This window comes from Musca domestica, unplaced genomic scaffold, assembly GCF_030504385.1.
Source record: "Musca domestica strain aabys unplaced genomic scaffold, Musca_domestica.polishedcontigs.V.1.1 5, whole genome shotgun sequence".
Taxonomy (NCBI): Eukaryota; Metazoa; Arthropoda; class Insecta; order Diptera; family Muscidae; genus Musca; species Musca domestica.
This window is the reverse complement of record NW_026712346.1, coordinates 5,297,760-5,322,207: the sequence shown is the minus strand read 5'-3', so window position 1 is coordinate 5,322,207 and position 24,448 is coordinate 5,297,760. Positions and strand designations below refer to the sequence as shown.

The window sequence follows — 24,448 nt, the reverse complement described above, 5'->3', positions numbered from 1 at the left end:
TTCGGTTTATTCGTCGATTATAGAAATAATTGTTTTATGAACTACACAACGAATTTGGGAAGTAAATGTACATTATATTCTGGTGATAAAAGCCTTTGAAATCCTTGTCAGAGAATTCGAAATTTTATACATTACTGCAACAATTCCCAGATTGGATGCAAGTTCAAGGTGAAATTTCAAAAACTAAAGGAGGAAACTACGGGATCACCTCTACATTCCAAACCAAGGAGACTAGCACCCTGAAAGCATGAGATTGGAAAATGCGAATATGATTTGATGGTCACGTATTGAATGTGTCGCCCTTCAAAAAGGCCATGGACCAGTCCATTACATTTAGTAGGAAATGCAAATGGAGAAGGGTGTCCATGTGAAAATTATAGACGTATTAATCCTGATCCTAATCCTGACCGCTATCCGGTGCCCCATATGCAAGATTTTGGACACATGTTGAGCGGTATAAAAATATTTAGCAAAAGTTAAAGCATGTCATCAAATTCATGTCGAAGAATGCGATATTGAAAAACTGCGATTATAACACTAATAGGTTTATTTGAGTTTTCCAGAATGACCTTCGGATTATGTAATGCTGCCCAATCCTTTCAGCGCTTTATCAACGAGATTGTTCAGGGATTACATTTCTGAACTATCTGCACTTAGAACAAGTATTTCACCGATTCTCAAAGTTTGGTGTTACTATCAATAAGAACAAATCGGTCCTTGGTGTCCCTGACATTTGACAACCACAAAGCACTTCCGGCAGGAGCAGAAGTTATCAAAAATCTACGAAGAAAAATACGATTGTATTTGATGCACCAAACACGATATGTATATTCGATTCCAAAGAAAATATGCATGAGTTACTTAATTTGGTACAAAAATATATTTGTCAAATTATATTCGAATCGGTTCAGATTTGGATATAGTTCCTATATATATTTTATATATATTTTATTTTTATATATTTTCGACCGATTTCGACTGACAAGATACGTATGTTCTATTTTAATTTTTTGATCAGAAAATACATTTGCCAAATTATATTGAAATCGGTTCAGATTTGGATGATTTCCTTCCGAGTTTGTGTATTTGATACACCACACAAGATACGTATGTTTTATTTTAATGAAATTTGGAATTAGAGACGGGATTTAAGTAGAAATTAAATTTGTCACATTATATTGAAATCGGTTCAAATTTGGAAATAGCTCCCATATATATTTTAGGCCGATTTTGTGTATTTGGTGCACCAAATACGATACGTATATTCTATTTTAATGAAAATTGGAAAAAGTGACGTGATTTGATCAGAAAATAAATTTTCCTAATAATATTGAAATCGGTTGAGGACCGTATACAAATTCCGGCCGATTTCATGTATATTATGCACCAAACGATATATGTATGTCCGATTCCAAGGAAATTCAAAATCTGTGGCGCAACACACCGAGTTAGGTTTTTAAAGAAGAGGCGTTTCTCAAAATTTTCATTCATGAAAACGTTTCCAATATAATTACAAATAACCAAAAGATATTTGAGTCAATTCGGCCAAGCACTTCTCAACTGATGTGTTACTATATTTTTTAAATTGTATACATAGAAATTTAAAGAAGCATGTGTAGCCAGTTCATCTGACCCCAAACAGATACCTAGGGTCGGAGGGAGAGTCAAGAGTACGTCATATACTAATCATTTTAGGTAAATCGAAAAAAATAGGCGTAAAAGTGCCGTGGTCACTTTTTCTTTGCATAGAAACCAAACTCGGGGTAGGACGACAATTTAAAAACAATATTCAAATCCGTCCAGCCGTTCTTAGCTGATTCGATTACCAACGAACAACAATTGATTTATATATATAGATTAAAAAGTAGTCGTGGTCAGTTCCTCGGCCCCAAGTAAATACTTAGGGTTGGATGGAAAGTCAACAGTATCTCCTGTAATAATTATCAAACCGATATCCTCATTATTTGGCAAATATAAAGATTTTAAATAAATCAAAATAGTGGGCGTAAAAATAGGAGTGGTCAATATATATTTTTTTTTTAAATCCTAACTCTGGGTATGACAAACGTTTGTACAAAAAAATATGCAAATCGGTCCAGCCGTTCTCAACTGATTCCATTACGAACAACAATTGACTGATCCAAAAAAATCGCGTAAAAATGTGAAATGTTAACATTTTTATTTTGACTTCTGAAATGTACAATAGTAATGCTTTATTTTGCATGATTTTTTCCATTTTGACTTACTTTTTTCTAATGTACATTTGTAGTGTTTTTTATATTTTACTAGCTGGCCCGGTCCGCGTTGCCGGCCCGTACTTTTAGTCTTTAAAGCATAATAAATCACAGATCTGACTTATGTAGGCGGCACAATTTTGATTATAAGTAATGACGCCATTATAATTACTCAAATTTTGATTATAAGTAATGACTTGATTATGAGTAATGACTCCATGATTAAGTATAAATTAATATTCAAAAAAAAATTATAATTACCATCGGTTTTAGATATTTTGAATAGCCTGATCTTATTTTTCAGCTATAGGCTTTAATTTGAGTGTTACTTTATAATTTCGTATTTTTTTCATGTTTCTGCCACAATTTCCGACTGAATGAGTCCCAGATTGATATTTTGGAGTTTATTTCATATAGACGTACATCCCAAATCTACGTTCCCAACCAATATTCTCTTGGGGGTTACAAATTCAATAGAATACCAAATTTTCTTTTCTGACCACACATTGGTTGGGAAAGTGGACTTGGGGGTATACTAATGTGGGGACTATACTTAAATAAATTCCTATGAGGATAATTATCTGTAAGATGATTTTCTACCCCAGGTAGCCTCAAGACTAAGATGCGCACTTTTCCGAAAAATTTATAAGAAGAGGATTTCTTCCCCCTTAGAAACAAATGTCAAATAAGGGCCAAAAAATGAAAAAAGTGACCAAGACCCCGAAAATACCTTAAATCATATGATGGTGATAAATAAATAAATTCCAATGAGGATAATTATCTGTAAGATGATTTTCTAACCCAGGGTTTTTTACCCCAGGTAGCCTCACTTTTCCAAAAAAAATAAAAATTTATAAGAAGAGGCTTTCTTCCCCCTTAGAAATAAATAAGGGCCAAAAAATGAAAAAAAAAAATGGCCAAGACCCCGAAAATACCTTAAATCATATGATGGTGATACCAAAACGTGATAATTTTTTGCAATGATGGTTTCTTCTTAAATTATCAACATAAGCTAAAATTAGTACGAAAAATATGGTTAAAATGTAGAATATACTTGAAATCGGGTTGTTCCGTTATCAGGCGTTATGATCCATATCATGACCTGCCAAAGCGATTAAAGGTATCTTGAATGTTTAGGTAGAATTTCTATTTTGCGTTCTTTATAGTCGGTATTTGACTGATTGAAGTCCCAATGTATTTGGCATTTTGTGATCTCATTTGACAATTTATTGTCATATGAAAGAAGCAGGTCCACTTTTTGAAATTAACCCCATAACGCTTCTTCGGTCATTTTTGTTTGTTTAAATGTGTTCGCATCTTCCAGCTGAAGCACGATGTAGGTCCTGGAGTAGAAAGCATTTAACATCGTATTGCGCCCTCATTTCTTTTTTAATATTATTCATTCAGAATTCAAACCAATAAAAAATGTACACTTCAATATAGAAAAAAGAAAAAGAATCTTCAACTGGTTCGCTGATTTTTTTGCGGCAAATTTTTAAAGGTGATTACGAAGTTTGTCGGTAGAATGTGCTATTATTTTGAAATTCGATTCCATTGAACAAATGTACATTCGAAAATAGTAAGTCAAAATGGAAAAAATATGCAATATAAAACATTACTATTGTACATTTTAAAAGTCAAAATGAAAATGTTTAAATTTCACATTTTTACGCGATTTTTTTGGATTTTATTCTTTTCTGCCAAGAGGCAATTCCGAATTTGTCTTAATCGTTAAAATCAGACCGGCGGTCTTTATGTTATAAGAGTAGTAACTAACACAACTTTCTTTTACATATAGAGAGATAGATTTAAAAGTAGGCGCGTTCCTCAGCCCCTAAATACGTACTTAGGGTTGGATGGAAAGCCAATCCATCTCGTGTAATAATTCTGAAACCGATATCTTCACTATTTTGGCAAATATAAAGATTTTAGATAAATCGAAATAGTGGGCGTAAAAGGAGTTGTGGTCAATATTTTAATTTAAAACCCTAACTCGGGGTATGACAAACGTTTGTACAAAAAATTATGCAAATCGGTCCAGCCGTTTTCAACTGATTCCGTTACCAACAAACAACAATTGATTTTTATATATATAGATTTTGAATTAGAATATTAATACCAATTTATTTAATTGACTTGATTTCTTGAGAACTGAAATTGATGGCGGGTTACATGGAAGTGTAGTACCGAATTATGTGGTGACGAAACGGAATAGATGATACCGAAATAATTTAATGCGGTCACACCAAAGTTAAAAGATAATTACTTTTTCAAAATAGTTAAAAAATCACGAAAAAAGAGATCTCATTGCAACAATTCTCAAAACGGGAAAATATCGAAAAAAAATTTCCAATGGAATTGAATTTTGAAATAAAAGTGCATTCTATTAACAAACTTTGTAAGGATCTTTAAACAATTGCTGTAAAAAAAATCAGCGAACAAGTTGAAGATTTTTTCAATTTGTTATTCTTCTTTTGTCATTCTTTTCAATTAGTAATATCATACTAAAAGACTAATGGGGCTTATTTCAAAGAGTGGACCTACTTCTTTCATGTGACAATAATCCGTCCAATGAGAGCTCAAAATGCAAAAATTTTTGGGAGTACAATCAATCAAATATAAAGGGTGCAAAATAATAGAGCGAATGGGACTTTTAGTAAGAAAAGGATTTCTATTCTTCCAAAAATTCTTCCTGAACATTTAAGATACCTTAAATCGCTTTTCAGGTCATGACATCGATCATAAATAACCATCGTATGATTTAAGCCATTTTTGGAGTCTTCGCCACTTTCTTCTATTTTTGGCCCTTATTTGGCATCTTTGTTTCTAAGGGGGTAGAGAACCTCTTCGCATAAAATTTTCGGAATAGGGCCCATATTGGTCTTGACCACTAAAAAATTGTATTTATGCTACCCTGGGGTAAGGAACCATCGTACAGATAATTGCCACATAGAAATTTATTCATGTAAAGTCACCACATTGGAGTATCCCCAAGTCCACTTTCACTTCTATTGTGTGGTCAGAAAATAAAAATTTGTATTCTATTGAATTTGTAACCCCCAAGAGAATATTGGTTGGGAACGTAGATTTGGGATATACATCTATATGAAATAAATTGTGAAAACATGAACAAATTACAAATATAAGAAAGTAGCACGGGACCGAATATTTGTTGAATCTTCATTGAATTAAACTATGATGAAAAATATGTACTTTATGGGGTCTCTAACTTACAATTTAAATGGCAAATAAAGTTAATTTCCTCATACGGTAATGGGTGTAAAATAGTAATTATATTTGACTACTCTGAAATCAGTCTGACCTCAATTATGAGGTGGATAAAACTATGTTTACTTATTTAAATCACGTGATTTTTTTTTTCAGTTTGACATGCTCTGTTGTTCTGCTATATTTTCGTCTCTATGTGTCATCTTGGATTATAAGGGGTGAAGAAAGTTTCCAATGTAGGTCGATGTTTCGCATTTTACCATATTTCAAAGGATTTGGCTAAAAATGTGTATTTGGGGGTGAAAATCTTACACAAAAATTTCAACATATCTACAAATTTTAGAATTTTCTCTATGTAATAGTACCCCCTCAAGTCCACCTTTTGGCGGACAAACAGACCGACATGGTTAGGGGGACTTATGAGGACTCTAATGCACAATCTGAGGTGCTAATGAGTTTAAAAAAGTATTTAACTTTGGCTATTCTTAAATCAATTAGCCCTCAATTATGAGGTGTACAAAGTACAGTAAATTCCAAATTACTGCTCATTTGACTGAAAATTAAAAACTAATCGACGTGAACATTTATAACATTCATATCTTTAATTAATTATGTTATGTAGAATTTATATATAAATAAATAAATATATATATATATATATATATATATATATATATATATATATATATATATATATATATATATATATATATATATATATATATATATATATATATATATATATATATATATAATTGGAGCTGACTTCCTTACCCATTTCGGTTTATTCGTCGATTATAGAAATAATTGTTTTATGAACTACACAACGAATTTGGGAAATAAATGTACATTATATTCTGGTGATAAAAGCCAGTGAAATCCTTGTCAGAGAATTCGAAATTTTATACATTACTGCAACAATTCCCGGATTGGATGCAAGTTCAAGGTGAGATTTCAAAAACTAAACGAGAAAACTACGGGATCACCTCTACATTCCAAACCAAGGAGACTAGCACCCTGAAAGCATGAGATTGGAAAATGCGAATATGATTTGATGGTCACGTATTGAATATGTCGCCCTTCAAAAAGGCCATGGACCAGTCCATTACATTTAGTAGGAAATGCAAATGGAGAAGGGTGTCCATGTGAAAATTATAGACGTATTAATCCTGATCCTAATCCTGACCGCTATCCGGTGCCTCATATGCAAGATTTTGGCCACATGTTAGCGGTATAAAAATATTTAGCAAAAGTTAAAGCATGTCATCAAATTCATGTCGAAGAATGCGATATTGAAAAACTGCGATTATAACACTAATAGGTTTATTTGAGTTTTCCAGAATGACCTTCGGATTATGTAATGCTGCCCAATCCTTTCAGCGCTTTATCAACGAGATTGTTCAGGGATTACATTTCTGAACTATCTGCACTTGGAACAGCTATTTCACCGATTCTCAAAGTTTGGTGTTAGTGTCAATAAGAACAAATCGGTCCTTGGTGTCCCTGACATTTGACAACCACAAACCACTTCCGGCAGGAGCAGAAGTTATCAAAAATCTACGAAGAAAAATACGATTATTTCTATGGATGTTGAAGTTTTATCGTCGGTTTATGCCTAATGTAACACAATGTCAAGCTAAACTTTGCACCGGTTTCGATGTATATATATATATATATATATATATATATATATATATATATATATATATATATATATATATATATATATATATATATATATTCGACCAATTTCGTGTATTTGATGCACCAAACACGATATGTATATTCGATTCCAAAGAAAATAGGCACGAGTTACTTAATTTGGTACACAAATATATTTGTCAGATTTGGATATAGTTCCCATATATATTTTATATATATTTTATATATATTTTATTTTTATATATTTTCGACCGATTTCGACTGACAAGATACGTATGTTCTATTTTAATTTTTTGATCAGAAAATACATTTGCCAAATTATATTGAAATCGGTTCAGATTTGGATGATTTCCTTCCGAGTTTGTGTATTTGATACACGACACAAGATACGTATGTTTTATTTTAATGAAATTTGGAATTAGAGACGGGATTTAAGTAGAAATTAAATTTGTCACATTATATTGAAATCGGTTCAAATTTGGATATAGCTCCCATATATATTTTAGGCCGATTTTGTGTATTTGGTGCACCAAATACGATACGTATATTCTATTTTAATGAAAATTGGAAAAAGTGACGTGATTTGATCAGAAAATAAATTTTCCTAATAATATTGAAATCGGTTGAGGACCGTATACAAATTCCGGCCGATTTCATGTATATTATGCACCAAACAATATATGTATGTCCGATTCCACGGAAATTCAAAATCTGTGGCGCAACACACCGAGTTAGGTTTTTAAAGAAGAGGCGTTTCTCAAAATTTTCATTCATGAAAACGTTTCCAATATAATTACAAATAACCAAAAGATATTTGAGTCAATTCGGCCAAGCACTTCTCAACTGATGTGTTACTATATTTTTTAAATTGTATACATAGAAATTTAAAGAAGCGTGTGTAGCCAGTTCCTCTGACCCCAAACAGATACCTAGGGTCGGAGGGAGAGTCAAGAGTACGTCATATACTAATCATTTTAGGTAAATCGAAAAAAATAGGGGTAAAAGTGCCGTGGTCACTTTTTCTTTGCATAGAAACCAAACTCGGGTTAGGACGACAATTTAAAAACAATATTCAAATCCGTCCAGCCGTTCTTAGCTGATTCGATTACCAACGAACAACAATTGATTTATATATATAGATTAAAAAGTAGTCGTGGTCAGTTCCTCTGCCCCAAATAAATACTAAGGGTTGGATGGAAAGTCAACAGTATCTCCTGTAATAATTATCAAACCGATATCCTCATTATTTGGCAAATATAAAGATTTTAAATAAATCAAAATAGTGGGCGTAAAAATAGGCGTGGTCAATATATATTTTTTTTAAATCCTAACTCTGGGTATGACTAATGTGACCATTTATATTTTTCGTCAGAGCGGGACGCCTGCGGAATTTTGTAAAAAAAAAAATTATGCATTTAAAAACAAATTTTATTCAAAAACGGAGAGAATACGTATAAATCTAATTTATGAAATTAATCTTAAGCCTAGGTATTTGTTTTATATTTGTCAGCAGAGCAAATTAGTTTTAAAATATCGGGTCTAGTTTTCAAGTAGGAATGGAGCTGATTACATTGTTTGTTGATGTTAGTCTTAGTAATTAAAATAGCTTTTAAAACTGTCACACTTAACTGCGTTTTTTCACTTGTTCATATTTTATTCATTAGGGAAAAAACTCTTTCGACAGGTGCGTTACTTCCAGGCATATATAAAACATACTCAATAATTGTGCGAAAGTTTGTGCAGTTGAGATTATTAGCACGGAAGTGTTTAAACAGCTCCACCCAACGGTCTTCAGTAGCAACATTCTCATCGTTCCAGCTTTTGATTTTTTCAACTGTGACGAACTGGAAATAAGCGAAAACTCATCGAACACCTCCGTATCTTGGCTACTGCTAAGAAATCTTTGTGTGATCAGCAAATCCGTCACATTCTGTACGTCTTCCCAAGTATGGACTTTTCTCAAATTTGACCATTCAAATACTGCTAGTTGTGCATTGAACTGGCGCCACTGTTCCAAGTATTCTTTACTTGTCTTATAAAAATCCGCTGCCGCAGTTTTCACATTCTGCTCATCAACAGCAACGTCAGTTTTTTGTAATTTTATCAGTAGATTGCGGACGGAATGAGGAAGGAAAATCGAATTCTCTTTAAGTTCTAAGTTATCTCGGAGACGATTAATTTCATTCGCAGACTCTATTGCGGACACGTTTTGTCCCTCGATTTTCAACACGGCTTGATGAAAAATCGCTGTCTGTGCGTGCAAAAAATATAACCACAATTCAGAGCTGGGATTTTCGAAAAACGTTTTTAAAATAGTAGGGCATTTATCTATGCTCAGAAAATAGGTTTTCAAAGGCTGAAAGCAAGCCACCTTGTTTTACTGTAGCCCAACAGTTTCTGATACTCTGTGTCGGTGGAATCACAGAACTCTTTCAGAACTTCTACCCGAATGCTGTAGATGTAGAAGAATGAATAAATTTTCACAATGATGCATTCGAAGTCAACAGGGAGACAATCTGCGGCTGTTTTGATAGCATTATGAATTATATGGGCTCCACACCCAATCCCAATGAGCTGCCTTCCGACGGATAGGTTCAATTTCGTGTAAACATTATTTATCCCTTTTCTATTCTTTCCTCCGAAATTGCAGTTTGTATTGTCTGCACAAAATGACACAATTTTCTTATTCAAATCATTGCAAGATAATACTTCTTTCAAATAATCCACAATTATATCAGATGATTCGCCTGGCTGCTTTTTAAACTCTAAAATCCTGACTCTCACGCCTTCGTATGGTACAAAATAGCGAACTAAAACAGGGAATAATTTTATTGAGCCATGATTGGAAGCATCGGTTAATAAAGATATGCAGTGGGCTTCGTGAAGGTGTTCTTTCAATTCGTCCATCGCCATAGGTGCCAGCACATTTACAACTATAGCTTGTGATTTTGTACGGGCACATCTAAATTTTTGCTCAAAACATGTTTGTCTTAGATTTGAAGCACAGTCATTCGAACGAAAACTGTGGTTTTCTTGCACTGTGTGGTACGCCCACGCACCCTCCGCTGCAGCTATATCCAAGTCTTTGGAAGTCGCCAAATTTGTTCTTTTAAAAAAAGAAAGCATTGACGAGCTTGAAGCGGCAGCTTGATCAGAAAGCTTGTGTTTTTCCGATTTTAAATGCTTCTCAATATCACTGGCACCACCATGTCCAACACTAAAATCAGTACGACATTTTTCACACGTAACGTCTGATTCACCACTTCTTTGTTTTATAAATGGATACTTATTTTGCAAAGAAATGTTAAAAGTACACTTGCGTTTAGGCATTATTGTAATGTTACAATCACTAACATTGAAAATAAATTGTTTGACTTTGCTCGCGTTCTCCGACTCCGCGATGAAAAGATACCATAACAATTTAGAGCGTCTATGCTTAGGGTACTGACAGAGTGACAGAAACTTTTTCTGTTTTTATAAGCATTTTTAATTTGGTGATTTCCCTTGTTATACTGGAGTTAATGTCAACGCCGTCAACGACGCCGAAAAAGTTGAAACAGATTGAACTTTTTCGGCGTCGAATATCTTACGGCGTTAAGATTAACTGCTCTCATAAAATTTCATACGATTCAATTTTTTTGACATTTGACGCCGTCGACATTAGCATTACAAAATCTTTCGAGTTAATTTTAATGTTAATGTTGCTTGAAAAAAACTATGCAAATAAATTATATGTTCACGGGGAAAAAATAACTCATGTATTTTTCATCAATATCAATATGCAGTATTTTCGAAAGCGGGACATTTTTGCTCTCGCTGGGGACAGCGGGACTGTCCCGCCCAAAGCGGGACGTATGGTCACGTTAGGTATGAAAAACGTTTGTACAAAAAATTATGCAAATCGGTCCAGCCGTTCTCAACTGATTCCATTACGAACAACAATTGATTTATATATATGTATATATATATATATATATATATATATATATATACACTGGTGGCCAAAACTAAAGCAACTTAAATCGCAAAGACAATAAATGTCCTGTAACTTTTACAAAAATAAACAAATCGTAATTATTTTTCCAGTTTTAAATGAGGGGTTTAATTCACTTTTAAGAAACTTAAAATAAAAATACAAAAATAATTTTGAACGAAAAATAATATGTGGAAAACTAAAATGACCCAATTTTTGCTTGGTCAAAACTAAAGCAACTTTTGATTTTTTATTTTAAAATAATCAAATTTTGGCTAGTAGTCGATGCATAACCATTATTTTTGATAGCAGCTGCACACCTACGAGGCATTGAATCTATAACACATTCAATTTGATCCTTGGGTGTGCTTTCCCAGGCACCCCGAATTCTTTAGAAAATGTTGTGCTTATTTATTTCCGAATCTATCTTGATCTTCCTATCTACGATACTCCAAAGGTTTTCTAAGGAGTTTAGGTCAGGTGTTTGTGCCGGCCATAACAAAGCATGCATTTTTGACTCCCGCAACCAATATTTGACAAGTTTTGATACAAGTTTGGGATCATTGTCATGCTGAAACACCCAAATCAGCCGAATATTTTACTCAGCGTAAGGGAACAACGTGATGTCCAAAACATCTTTGTAAACAAACCGATCCACAATTTCCTTTATTTTATGGATAGGCCCAAGTCCATAGAAAGAAAAACAGCGCCACGCCATTTTTGACCCTCCCTCATGCTTCACTGTACCTTTGCAACACTGCGGCTGGAGTCCTTCATTTTTTGGTCTTCTCACCGTAAAATTTTTGACGTCTGAGCCTTTAATATTAAACGTCGACTCATCCCAGAAATAATGTTTTTTCCATTGAGCTTGATTCCACTTAATATTATCGTTTCCGAAAGCCTTTTTGATTTTTTCAGATATAAATGGTTTTTTGATGTCTTACGGGCATGCAGACCAGCCGTTACTACTCGTCTACGCACTGATCTCGAACTTATTTCCAATGATTGCTCTCTCACCAATCCAGTTGAACTCTTAAATAGTTGTTTTATATTTCTCTCACAATTTGTGGATCAGTACTGAAGGCCTTCATCCGTTATAGACTGTTACTACTGATCCAGTTTCAAAAAACCGACTTAGTATACAGAAATAATTATGAAATCACATAAGTATTTATGAAATATTTCTCGGAAATCATTTTCTGTGATATGTTGTTTTGATTATCACTGATAATTTGCTGTTTTATTCAGGTACTGTATTTGCTTTTAGCCATTTTTAAAAATTTTTTGGGCAGTACTTAAAAAACGAAAAGAAAAACACATACTGTTGTAAAAAACTTCTCAAAAAGGATTTATGACAAGCGAAATTGTCGAAGGAAGCAAAAAGCGATAAATATCAACTGAAGTTGCAGCGGTTATATGAATGTACAACAGAGTTGCTTTTGTTTTGTCCAAGCCAATATCGGGTTAATTGACTTTACCAAACATTATTTTTTATATAAAAATGAATTTTGGTTTTATGTTTTAGGTTTTCAAAAAGTGAATAAAGTACCTAATTTAAAACAAAAAAAACTTTCTCATTTTCTTAATTTTTGAAAAAGTTACAGGGCATTCATTCTCCTTGTAATTTCAGTTGCTTTAGTTTTGGCCACCAGTGTATATATATATATATATATATATATATATATATATATATATATATATATATATATATATATATATATTATATAATATATATATATATATATATATATATATATATATATATATATATATATATATATATATATATATATGTATATATATATATACACTGGTGGCCAAAACTAAAGCAACTGAAATTACAAGGAGAATGAATGCCCTGTAACTTTTTCAAAAATTAAGAAAATGAGAAAGTTTTTTTTTGTTTTAAATTAGGTACTTTATTCACTTTTTGAAAACCTAAAACATAAAACCAAAATTCATTTTTATATAAAAAATAATGTTTGGTAAAGTCAATTAACCCGATATTGGCTTGGACAAAACAAACTGAAAACGCTGCAATTTCAGTTGATATTTATCGCTTTTTGCTTCCTTCGACAATTTCGCTTGTCATAAATCCTTTTTGAGAAGTTTTTTACAACAGTATGTGTTTTTCTTTTCGTTTTTTAAGTACTGCCCAAAAAAATTTTAAAAATGGCTAAAAGCAAATACAGTACCTGAATAAAACAGCAAATTATCAGTGATAATCAAAACAACATATCACAGAAAATGATTTCCGAGAAATATTTCATAAATACTTATGTGATTTCATAATTATTTCTGTATACTAAGTCGGTTTTTTGAAACTGGATCAGTAGTAACAGTCTATAACGGATGAAGGCCTTCAGTACTGATCCACAAATTGTGAGAGAAATATAAAACAACTATTTAAGAGTTCAACTGGATTGGTGAGAGAGCAATCATAGGAAATAAGTTCGAGATCAGTGCGTAGACGAGTAGTAACGGCTGGTCTGCATGCCCGTAAGACATCAAAAAACCATTTATATCTGAAAAAATCAAAAAGGCTTTCGGAAACGATAATATTAAGTGGAATCAAGCTCAATGGAAAAAACATTATTTCTGGGATGAGTCTACGTTTAATATTAAAGGCTCAGACGTCAAAAATTTTACGGTGAGAAGACCAAAAAATGAAGGACTCAAGCCGCAGTGTTGCAAAGGTACAGTGAAGCATGAGGGAGGGTCAAAAATGGCGTGGCGCTGTTTTTCTTTCTATGGACTTGGGCCTATCCATAAAATAAAGGAAATTGTGGATCGGTTTGTTTACAAAGATGTTTTGGACATCACGTTGTTCCCTTACGCTGAGTAAAATATTCGGCTGATTTGGGTGTTTCAGCATGACAATGATCCCAAACTTGTATCAAAACTTGTCAAATATTGGTTGCGGGAGTCAAAAATGCATGCTTTGTTATGGCCGGCACAAACACCTGACCTAAACTCCTTAGAAAACCTTTGGAGTATCGTAGATAGGAAGATCAAGATAGATTCGGAAATAAATAAGCACAACATTTTCTAAAGAATTCGGGGTGCCTGGGAAAGCACACACAAGGATCAAATTGAGCGTGTTATAGATTCAATGCCTCGTAGGTGTGCAGCTGCTATCAAAAATAATGGTTATGCATCGACTACTAGCCAAAATTTGATTATTTTAAAATAAAAAATCAAAAGTTGCTTTAGTTTTGACCAAGCAAAAATTGGGTCATTTTAGTTTTCCACATATTATTTTTCGTTCAAAATTATTTTTGTATTTTTATTTTAAGTTTCTTAAAAGTGAATTAAAACCCTCATTTAAAACTGGAAAAATAATTACGATTTGTTTATTTTTGTAAAAGTTACAGGACATTTATTGTCTTTGCGATTTAAGTTGCTTTAGTTTTGGCCACCAGTGTATATATATATATGTATATATATATATATATATATATATATATATATATATATATATATATATATATATATATATATAAAATCAATTTTTGTTTGTTGGTAACGGAATCAGTTGAAAACGGCTGGACCGATTTGCATAATTTTTTGTACAAACGTTTGTCATACCCAGAGTTAGGATTTTAACGAAAAAATATTGACCACGCCTCCTTTTACGCCCACTATTTCGATTTATCTAAAATCCTTATATTTCCCAAATAAACAAGGTATTGGTTTAAAAATTATTACACGAGATACTTTTGACCTTCCCTCCAACCCTAAGTATTTGTTTGGGGGCAGAGGAACTGACCACGCATACTTTTTAATCTATCTATACATCTATATATATAAATGAAAGTTGTGTTAGTTGCTACGCTTATAACTTAAGAACCGCTGAACTGATTTTAGTGATTCATACAAATTCGGAATTGTCTCTTATCCGAAAAGGATAATATCCAAAAAAAATCGCGTAAAAATGTGAAATGTTAACATTTTCATTTTGACTTCTGAAATGTACAATAGTAATGTTTTATTTTGCATGATTTTTTCCATTTTGACTTACTTTTTTCTAATGTACATTTGTAGTGTTTTTTATATTTTACTAGCTGGCCCGGTCCGCGTTGCCGGCCCGTACTTTTAGTCTTTAAAGCATAATAAATCACAGATCTGACTTATGTAGGCGGCACAATTTTGATTATAAGTAATGACGCCATTATAATTACTCAAATTTTGATTATAAGTAATGACTTGATTATGAGTAATGACTCCATGATTAAGTATAAATTAATATTCAAAAAAAATTATAATTACCATCGGTTTTAGATATTTTGAATAGCCTGATCTTATTTTTCAGCTATAGGCTTTAATTTGAGTGTTAAATACCTATATCATAAAGAACATCTATAATAGCCCCATGTGAAAATTCAGCTCAATTTTTGATATTGTAAAAAGCATTCAAATGAGCTATAATTTGAAATTTTTATTTCCAACATTTAAAATCCCGTACTGCGTGGTATTCAGTTTTGTCCACCTCATACTTGAAGGCAGAATGTTGTCAGAATAGCCAAAAAAAAAAAACTCTTTTGCTCCGATTACCGTAAGATGGGCATTAATTGTTTGTCATTTAAATTGTTTGGTGGAGATCCAATAAAGTTACTTTATAATCTCGTATTTTTTCATGTTTCTGCCACAATTTCCGACTGAATGAGTCCCAGATTGATATTTTGAAGTTTATTTCATATAGACGTACATCCCAAATCTACGTTCCCAACCAATATTCTCTTGGGGGTTACAAATAGAATACCAAATTTTCTTTTCTGACCACACATTGGTTGGGAAAGTGGACTTGGGGGTATACTAATGTGGGGACTATACTTAAATAAATTCCTATGAGGATAATTATCTGTAAGATGATTTTCTACCCCAGGGTTTTTTACCCCAGGTAGCCTCAAGACTAAGATGCACACTTTTCCGAAAAATAAAAATTTATAAGAAGAGGATTTCTTCCCCCTTAGAAACAAACGTCAAATAAGGGCCAAAAAATGAAAAAAGTGACCAAGACCCCGAAAATACCTTAAATCATATGATGGTGATAAATAAATAAATTCCAATGAGGATAATTATCTGTAAGATGATTTTCTAACCCAGGGTTTTTTACCCCAGGTAGCCTCACTTTTCCAAAAAAATAAAAATTTATAAGAAGAGGTTTTCTTCCCCCTTAGAAATAAATAAGGGCCAAAAAATGAAAAAGAAAATGGCCAAGACCCCGAAAATACCTAAACGTGATAATTTTTTGCAATGATGGTTTCTTCTTAAATTATCAACATAAGCTAAAATTAGTACGAAAAATATGGTTAAAATGTAGAATATACTTGAAATCGGGTTGTTCCGTTATCAGGCGTTATGATCCATATCATGACCTGCCAAAGCGATTAAAGGTATCTTGAATGTTTAGGTAGAATTTCTATTTTGCGTTCTTTATAGTCGGTATTTGACTGATTGAAGTCCCAATGTATTTGGCATTTTGTGATCTCATTTGACAATTTATTGTCATATGAAAGAAGCAGGTCCACTTTTTGAAATTAACCCCATAACGCTTCTTCGGTCATTTTTGTTTGTTTAAATGTGTTCGCATCTTCCAGCTGAAGCACGATGTAGGTCCTGGAGTAGAAAGCATTTAACATCGTATTGCGCCCTCCTTTCATTTTTAATATTATTCATTCAGAATTCAAACCAATAAAAAATGTACACTTCAATATAGAAAAAAAGAAAAAGAATCTTCAACTGGTTCGCTGATTTTTTTGCGGCAAATTTTTAAAGGTGATTACGAAGTTTGTCGGTAGAATGTGCTATTATTTTGAAATTTGATTCCATTGAAAAATTGTCGATTTTTCCCGATTCTAGAATTTTCATATAAAGCGACAACGGATAAAATTGTTATGTATAGATTTTATGGATTTATTGAGTATTACGAATATATACATAAAATCTATAAATAACAGTTTTATCCGTTGTGGCTTTATATTACCCAAAAAACCTACACATCATATTAAAATTAAAAAAAAAAACACTACAAATGTACATTCGAAAATAGTAAGTCAAAATGGAAAAAAATATGCAATATAAAACATTACTATTGTACATTTTAAAGGTCAAAATGAAAATGTTCAAATTTCACATTTTTACGCGATTTTTTTGGATTTTATTCTTTTCTGCCAAGAGGCAATTCCGAATTTGTCTTAATCGTTAAAATCAGACCGGCGGTCTTTATGTTATAAGAGTAGTAACTAACACAACTTTCTTTTACATATAGAGAGATAGATTTAAAAGTAGGCGCGTTCCTCAGCCCCTAAATAAGTACTTAGGGTTGGATGGAAAGCCAATCCATCTCGTGTAATAATTCTGAAACCGATATCTTCACTATTTTGGCAAATATAAAGATTTTAGATAAATCGAAATAGTGGGCGTAAAAGGAGGTGTGGTCAATATTTTTTTTCTTTAAAACCCTAACTGGGGGTATGACAGCCGTTTTCAACTGATTCCGTTACCAACAAACAACAATTGATTTTTATATATATATATAAATTAATTCTCATTCTGCCCTCAATTATGAGGTGGATGAAACTATTTCTACTTATTTAAATCACGCGAAATGCTATGACATGCTATATTGTTCTGCTATATTTTTGATTTGGCCTCTATTTGTCATCTTGGATTATAAGGGGTAGAAGAAAGTTTTCAATGTAGGTCGATGTTTCGGAGTAGTGCCCATATAAAGAAGGTATCTCCTACTGCTATGACATGCTATATTGTTCTGCAATATTTTTGATTTGGCCTCTATTTGTCATTTCGGATTATAAGGGGTAGAAGAAAGTTTTCAATGTAGGTCGATGTTTCGGAGTAGTGCCCATATAAAGAAGTTATCTCCTACTTTTACCATATTTCAAAGAATTTGGCTAATAATGTGTATTAGGGGGTGAAGATCTAAGTGCTAATGGGTTTAAAAAAGTAATTATTTTTGGCTATTCTTAAATCATTCAGCTCTAAATAATATAGTATTCAAAATACAGTAAATTCCAAATTACTGCTCATTTGACTGGAAGATTTTGCTACGATTTTAACCATATTAAAAATTATTTTGATCCCTTATATGCCGATAAGATTGATATATACTTTTTAATAGATTTGTATAGCACATCCACACAGTTGAAGCCCACGGTTTAAATATTGAAGCCCACGGCTTTAAAAATGGGTACAGGTACACTTTTAATCGACCTGTACGTGAACACTTATATCAGTAATATCTGTGAATAATTATGCTTGGACAAATGCAAAATAGACAAAAACTACGGGCCGGCAACGCGAACGGGGCAGCTAGTATATATATAAAAATTAATTGTTATTCGTTGGTAATGGAATCAGTTGAAAACGGCTAGACCGATTTGCATAATTTTTTGTACAAACGTTCGTCATACCCCGAGTTAGGTTTTTTAAGAAAATAAATATTTACCACGCCTACTTTTACGCCCACTATTTTGATTTATTTAAAATCTTTATATTTGCCAAATAATGAGGATATCGGTTTGATAATTATAACAGGAGATACTGTTGACTTTCCATCCAACCCTAAGTATTTATTTGGGGCAGAGGAACTGATCTATAATCTATATATATAAATTAATTGTTGTTCGTTGGTAATCGAATCAGCTAAGAACGGCTGGACGGATTTGAATATTGTTTTTAAATTATCGTCCTACCCCGAGTTTGGTTTCTATGCCAAGAAAAGTGACCTCGCACTTTTACGCCCATTTTTTCGATTTACCTAAAATCCTAATATTTGCCAAAATAATGAAGACATTTGTTCCATAGTTAGGATATGACGCACTCTTGACTCTCCCTCCAAACCTAGGTATCTGTTTGGGGTCAGAGAAACTGGCTACACATGCTTCTTCAAATTTCTATGTATACAATTTAAAAAATATAGTAACACATCAGCTGAGAAGTGCTTGGCCGAATCGACTCAAATATCTTTTGGTTATTTGTAATTATAGTGGAAATGTTTTCATGAATGAAAATTTTGAGAAAAGCGCGAAAGTAAAAAACTTGAATTTTCTATTTTGATAAGGAATTTTGTATAGAATTGTTTCAGAAAGCCTTTTAAAATTGAAAATTCTTACTTAAAAAAATCGAGAAATTTTGCATATATTCTATACAATTTTGATTGAGAAATACTTCTCAAAGCATCAAAACATTTAACATCTCGACGTACTTTTAAATTGGGGCTATGCATAATGGGGAACAAAAGTAAATTAAATTGAAAGCAGTTATACACAAAATAATATTGACTCTCCCTCCAAGCCACACTCACTTTTTTAGATCTATGTGTAAAAATTTAAAAAAGCATAGTAAAACTGCATTTGAGGATGACTGGGCTGATTTAACTCATATTTTCTTTTGGTTAATTGTAATTACACTGGAAACGTTTTCAAGAAAGAAAATTTTGATAAATGTCTCTAGAAAAATTGCAGAACTGAAATTAACTGTTCTATTTGGATATAAAATTTTGTGTAGAATGGTTTCGGAATGCCTTTTGAAATTGAAAATTCTTATTGAAAACCCCCGAGAAATTTTGCATATTTTGTGTACATGCCGTTACATGTTCAATTTTGATTAAAAAATATTTCTCGAAGTATCAAAACATTTAAAAGCTCAACGTGCTTTTAAATAGTTATTGATATTGGTATTAATTTCACAATATTCAAAACATTAAATGGCAATTTACAGTTCATTCGGTAGAAATTGTAACAAAAACATGCCATAATTTAATTGACAAAGATTTCTACTTTTTAACACAATTTATGGGGTCCCTTACTTTTATAAACCGATGACACCTTATTTTTGATAGTTAAATTAAAGTCTTATTTCCAGGATTTCTATTTAGAAATTACTTTCGATCCTGAGGTCGGAAACTTCAAAAAATTGACTAGATATGGAAATAGTCCATCCAATGCAAAATTCATTAGACAATGTACTATGCGTACTACACAAAATAGTGGAACGAATTGAAAATTTGGTAAGAAAAGTCTTAATATCATTGAAAAATTCTTGCGAACCCTTAAATAAACCCGTAACCTAAAATCACAGGTAGCTTCATACGGGCACTATGGGCTATCGCTGCACCCAAGACAATCATGAGGTTGGTACATAAAAATCTTCCCGGGTCAAACTTTTAGAGGTCCATTTTATATAGCTTAAAAATACGCAAAGGACCTCAACTATTTTCCTCTATACTCCGTAAAAGTTAATGCAGTCCTATGGGTTATATAAAGAATCACTTGTACAAAATATATTTCAGGTTGGTCTGGATTGTGATATAGCCCCTTTTCATTCCTTAAATGTTGGTAATATTCTAGGTCACCTTTTCGTGGAAAATTTTCAAAGTTAATGTTTTGGGCGCTGCATATATAAAGGTACCCCCGATTTTATGTATTTCGAGGGTTTTGATTATATTTTCGAATCGATTTGGCTTAAAATGTGTGTTTATGCTACTTTGGGCGTAGTGAACCATCTTACATGGTGTATATTATAAACAATTGGTGTATAAATAATTGATGTATATTATTTGGGTTTCCAACTCTCAAATTAAAAACTCTGCCTAGAAAATAGGATCAGGTTTTTTGAAACGCTATAAATCGCCCGGTACCTACATTGACATTTTTGAAATGCATACTTATTTCTCTTTAGTTGAGTCATCATTTATACTAACAAGTAAAAAGCAGTAAGTTCGGCCGGGCCGAACTTTGAATACCCTCCACCATTTGGAACGAATTAAATAATTTTCAAAAAAATAAAATCCATTAAAAATTATTTTAAAATCTTTAAAATCGGAAGAGTCGGATATATGGGGGGATATACGATATTGCGGACCTATATAAACAAATCTATGTCGGGGGGTTGTGATAATCAGATAATTGATTAATTAATTGATTATATATATATATATATATAGCCCATAGTATTAGCGTGTAACGTATATTTAGTTGTAAATGGTAAGCTTTTCTCTTTAAAATAACCTAAACTTTGATAAACAGTTTTGGCTTGCAACTATCGTCAATCTACAAATTTGGCGGTGTTCATGCTTATTGCTCTTTTTCTTGTTTGTGCTTAATATTTTTTTATAGTGCACAATACATATTAATGGTGAATTAAAGACATGTTGTATATACACGTGTGTATATGTTTTTAATTTGTTAGAATTTCGTCGTCAGAATCGATAATAATATCTAAATTGAATTTAACTATCATAAATAAGGTGTCATCGGTTTATAAAAGATATGGGCCCTTTAAAGTATGTTAAAGAGTACATATCATTGTCGATTAAATTATGTACGTTAGCTTCTCCGTTCTCCATTTGCAGTTACGATAGAGCTCACCAAATTTAAATGCGTCTTTCAGACTTAGCACATATTATTCTTAGGATTATTGATGTCACAAAAGGTATATATTTGTTCTCATTTAGATATAGCCCTCATATAATATTATCTCCTAATATTAGTTTCGAGGTTATAAATCATTTGTTAAAGAAATTACGAAGATATCAACTTTATGATTTCCCATTGATCAGTTCCTCTTTATATTCGTTATATCATCGTTTTTAATTAAATTTTCAAACCTCAATTGTCAGTATTATAAAAGTCTTAGCAATATTTTCCAAATCAAAAGTAAGTTTGAATTCGTAAGTTTATAAGACCATGTTTATGCAAAATCCTATGTCAATTAATCTATATCCGCCTGTGCATGTGGCCATTCGTTTAAACCGGCAATAACTGTCAACTTTTTTATTTACTATTGTTCAAAATCATGATTCTTTGCAACCAGATTTATGTTGATCACCAGTTTACAAAGATTAATTTAAGTATTTTGTCCCACACCGTTTGAATATGAATAATAAAGTGTCTTTCCATTTGCGTGTATAATGCCATGTTTACGTTAGATCTTTTTGTAGGGTCAACCTACTTTGAGAGGATTTATTTGAAGTAAAAGTAATGGATATAACAATTTAAATCAAAATCCAGTGGGTTAACCCTCATATATATAAACGTACTTTAAGGTGATGTTTTACCTGGTTTTATGCAGGACATTCCGCAAACTCCATCGCATAAGCACTTCTTTTTCTTACTTTTACAATCTTCATCTGAGGAACACTTTCTTAAACACTTTTGTCCCAGTATAGTGGCCTGTTCTTCGTCCCGCGGACATTCCGATGACGGAGAATTTCGTGGATTTTTATATATTCTTCCATCATCGTCGGCTTCGGACGATTCATCTTCATCCCAATCGTCGTCTTCATCGTCTTGGGGAACTTCCGTTTGTGCGAGAGGAACCGCGAGAACTGGAAATAGATTTAATATTTTAAAAAATCTCATGTGGACATACATACATATGCATTTATAACATTGACCTAATTTCTTACATTAAGAAGGACTTCATAACAAATATACTCATGCACATTTGTATTACACATATCACATTTCCCTCCCTACAAAGCAGCAAAATGTAATATATATTTTCTAAAGCAGTGCTGAACCTCGTTTATATATTACCCTTAGCCATACATTCGTGCTTGGGTACACTTTTCTTTGTTAAACTTAGATGTTTCTGAAATATTGATATGCTAAATATTTCAAAAACAAATAATAAATTAAGAAGCCTATAAAGATATAATAAAAACTTTTTAAAGGAAACACTGTCAGTTCATAGAATTTGCGTATTATTTAACTGTTTACTCAAATACCAACAACTGCATGTGTTTACGTTTAGAGATAGTATATACATATATATGTGTGTGTGATATTATTTCCATCTGATTAAATAGGCTAATGTTGTTTGGAACTTGCGCAGATGCTGCTTATATAAGAAAAAAACTTGTCCAGAACAGAAAAAAAAAAATTTCAAAACATTGATTTTTAATATTAAAACTTATTTAACTTATTTCATAATGAAAAAATAGAATAATAGTCGCATATAGAACTTACCGATATAGGTGAACAGCGTAAAAATAAGAATGTGTAACAAAACGCGATTCATTATAGTTAATATTTATTTATTTACTGCGCTATATATATATTTTTTTTTTTTTTTTTCTGAATTTATTGCTTGTGTCTTTAATCGAATTATTGGTACATAGGACAAGAGGTTATTAAAATTATTTTATAGACAAATCTAAATATTCGCCAAAAAGCTTTGTTCCGTACACTTCAAATTTTATTTTAGAAATGTAGTAACTATGCCTTAATGTGTGTGTATTGTGCATTGGATGGATGTGTATGTATACAAATGTCAAATGGCCCATTTTGCTAGTTGTAATGCTGATGTTAGGACAAACTCTTAGCGAACATTAAAGGTTCACCGTATGGAACACAAGTAAAAATATCAACTATGGTTTGAAAAATATAAAAACTGAAAATCTTTTATAAATATATTATTTTATAGTGTTATATATATAGTAAACATTTTCTATACAAATATTTTGTGGGTTTTAACTAAAAATAAAACAATTTCAAGAATTCAAAAAACTTTTTTGGATTATAATGCTTTAGAATATACAACGTCTTTTTGTGTCTCCTTCTCCTTCGTTTTTGTCTCTCCTTGTGTATTCATTCCGAATTTCATTGAAATTGCAGATACATATCGTGTTTGGTGTATTAAATACATGAAATCGGTCCAAAATTAATGTGAGAGCTATATTAAAATCTGAACCAATTTAAATATAATTTGGTACTTTAATTTTTGTGCCAAATTTCGTTACTCACTCTGAATATACTTAAATCAGACATGTTTAGTGCATTAAATGCGTTAAATCGGCCGAAAAATTATATTTAAATCTGATGCAATTGCAATATAATTTGGCAAAATAATTTTTTGCCAACTTCCAAATGTCATTGAAATTGGAGATACATATCGTGTTTAGTGTATTAAATACATGAAATCTGAAATGTATATGGGAGGTATTTCCAAACCTCAACCGATTTTAATATAATTCGGTAAATTGATTTCTTTGTACCAAATTCTGTCACAAATTCTAAATTTGAAGATACAGTCTATAACCGATCAATAGATATGTGGAAAAAATTATATAGCCTACGTTACCTTCAGGCGTTGCTATAATAAATCCGGATATTTTCAGGAAAATTTCTTCAATGGTTTTCGAGTCTATAAACAACACAAAAAAAGAAAAACAATGAAATGTACAAACATTTTTCTTTTTTATAGATATAGGAGATAAAGATCTATGGTATATGGTGAGAGTTATATAAATTTGTTAGTACCACATAAATGCATATGAATTAAATGGATTGTTCACTAATGTCACTTTCATGAAGGACTTGTAAAT

General features: G+C 32.0%; 1 protein-coding gene across 1 annotated transcript in view; it reads right to left on the bottom strand.

Moving 5' to 3' along the window:
• LOC101899269 (protein lev-9) overlaps positions 1–23,336 on the bottom strand; it is a 126,329-nt gene extending 102,993 nt beyond the window's left edge. The window contains exons 1-2 of the mRNA XM_059128066.1: positions 23,091–23,336; positions 22,178–22,447 (exon numbers count right to left, since the gene is read on the bottom strand). Of these exons, the coding sequence (XP_058984049.1) occupies positions 22,178–22,447; positions 23,091–23,142 (322 nt within the window). The 5' untranslated portion in view covers positions 23,143–23,336. The remainder of the gene's footprint in view (positions 1–22,177; positions 22,448–23,090) is intronic.
• Between the last annotated feature and the right edge of the window lie 1,112 nt (positions 23,337–24,448).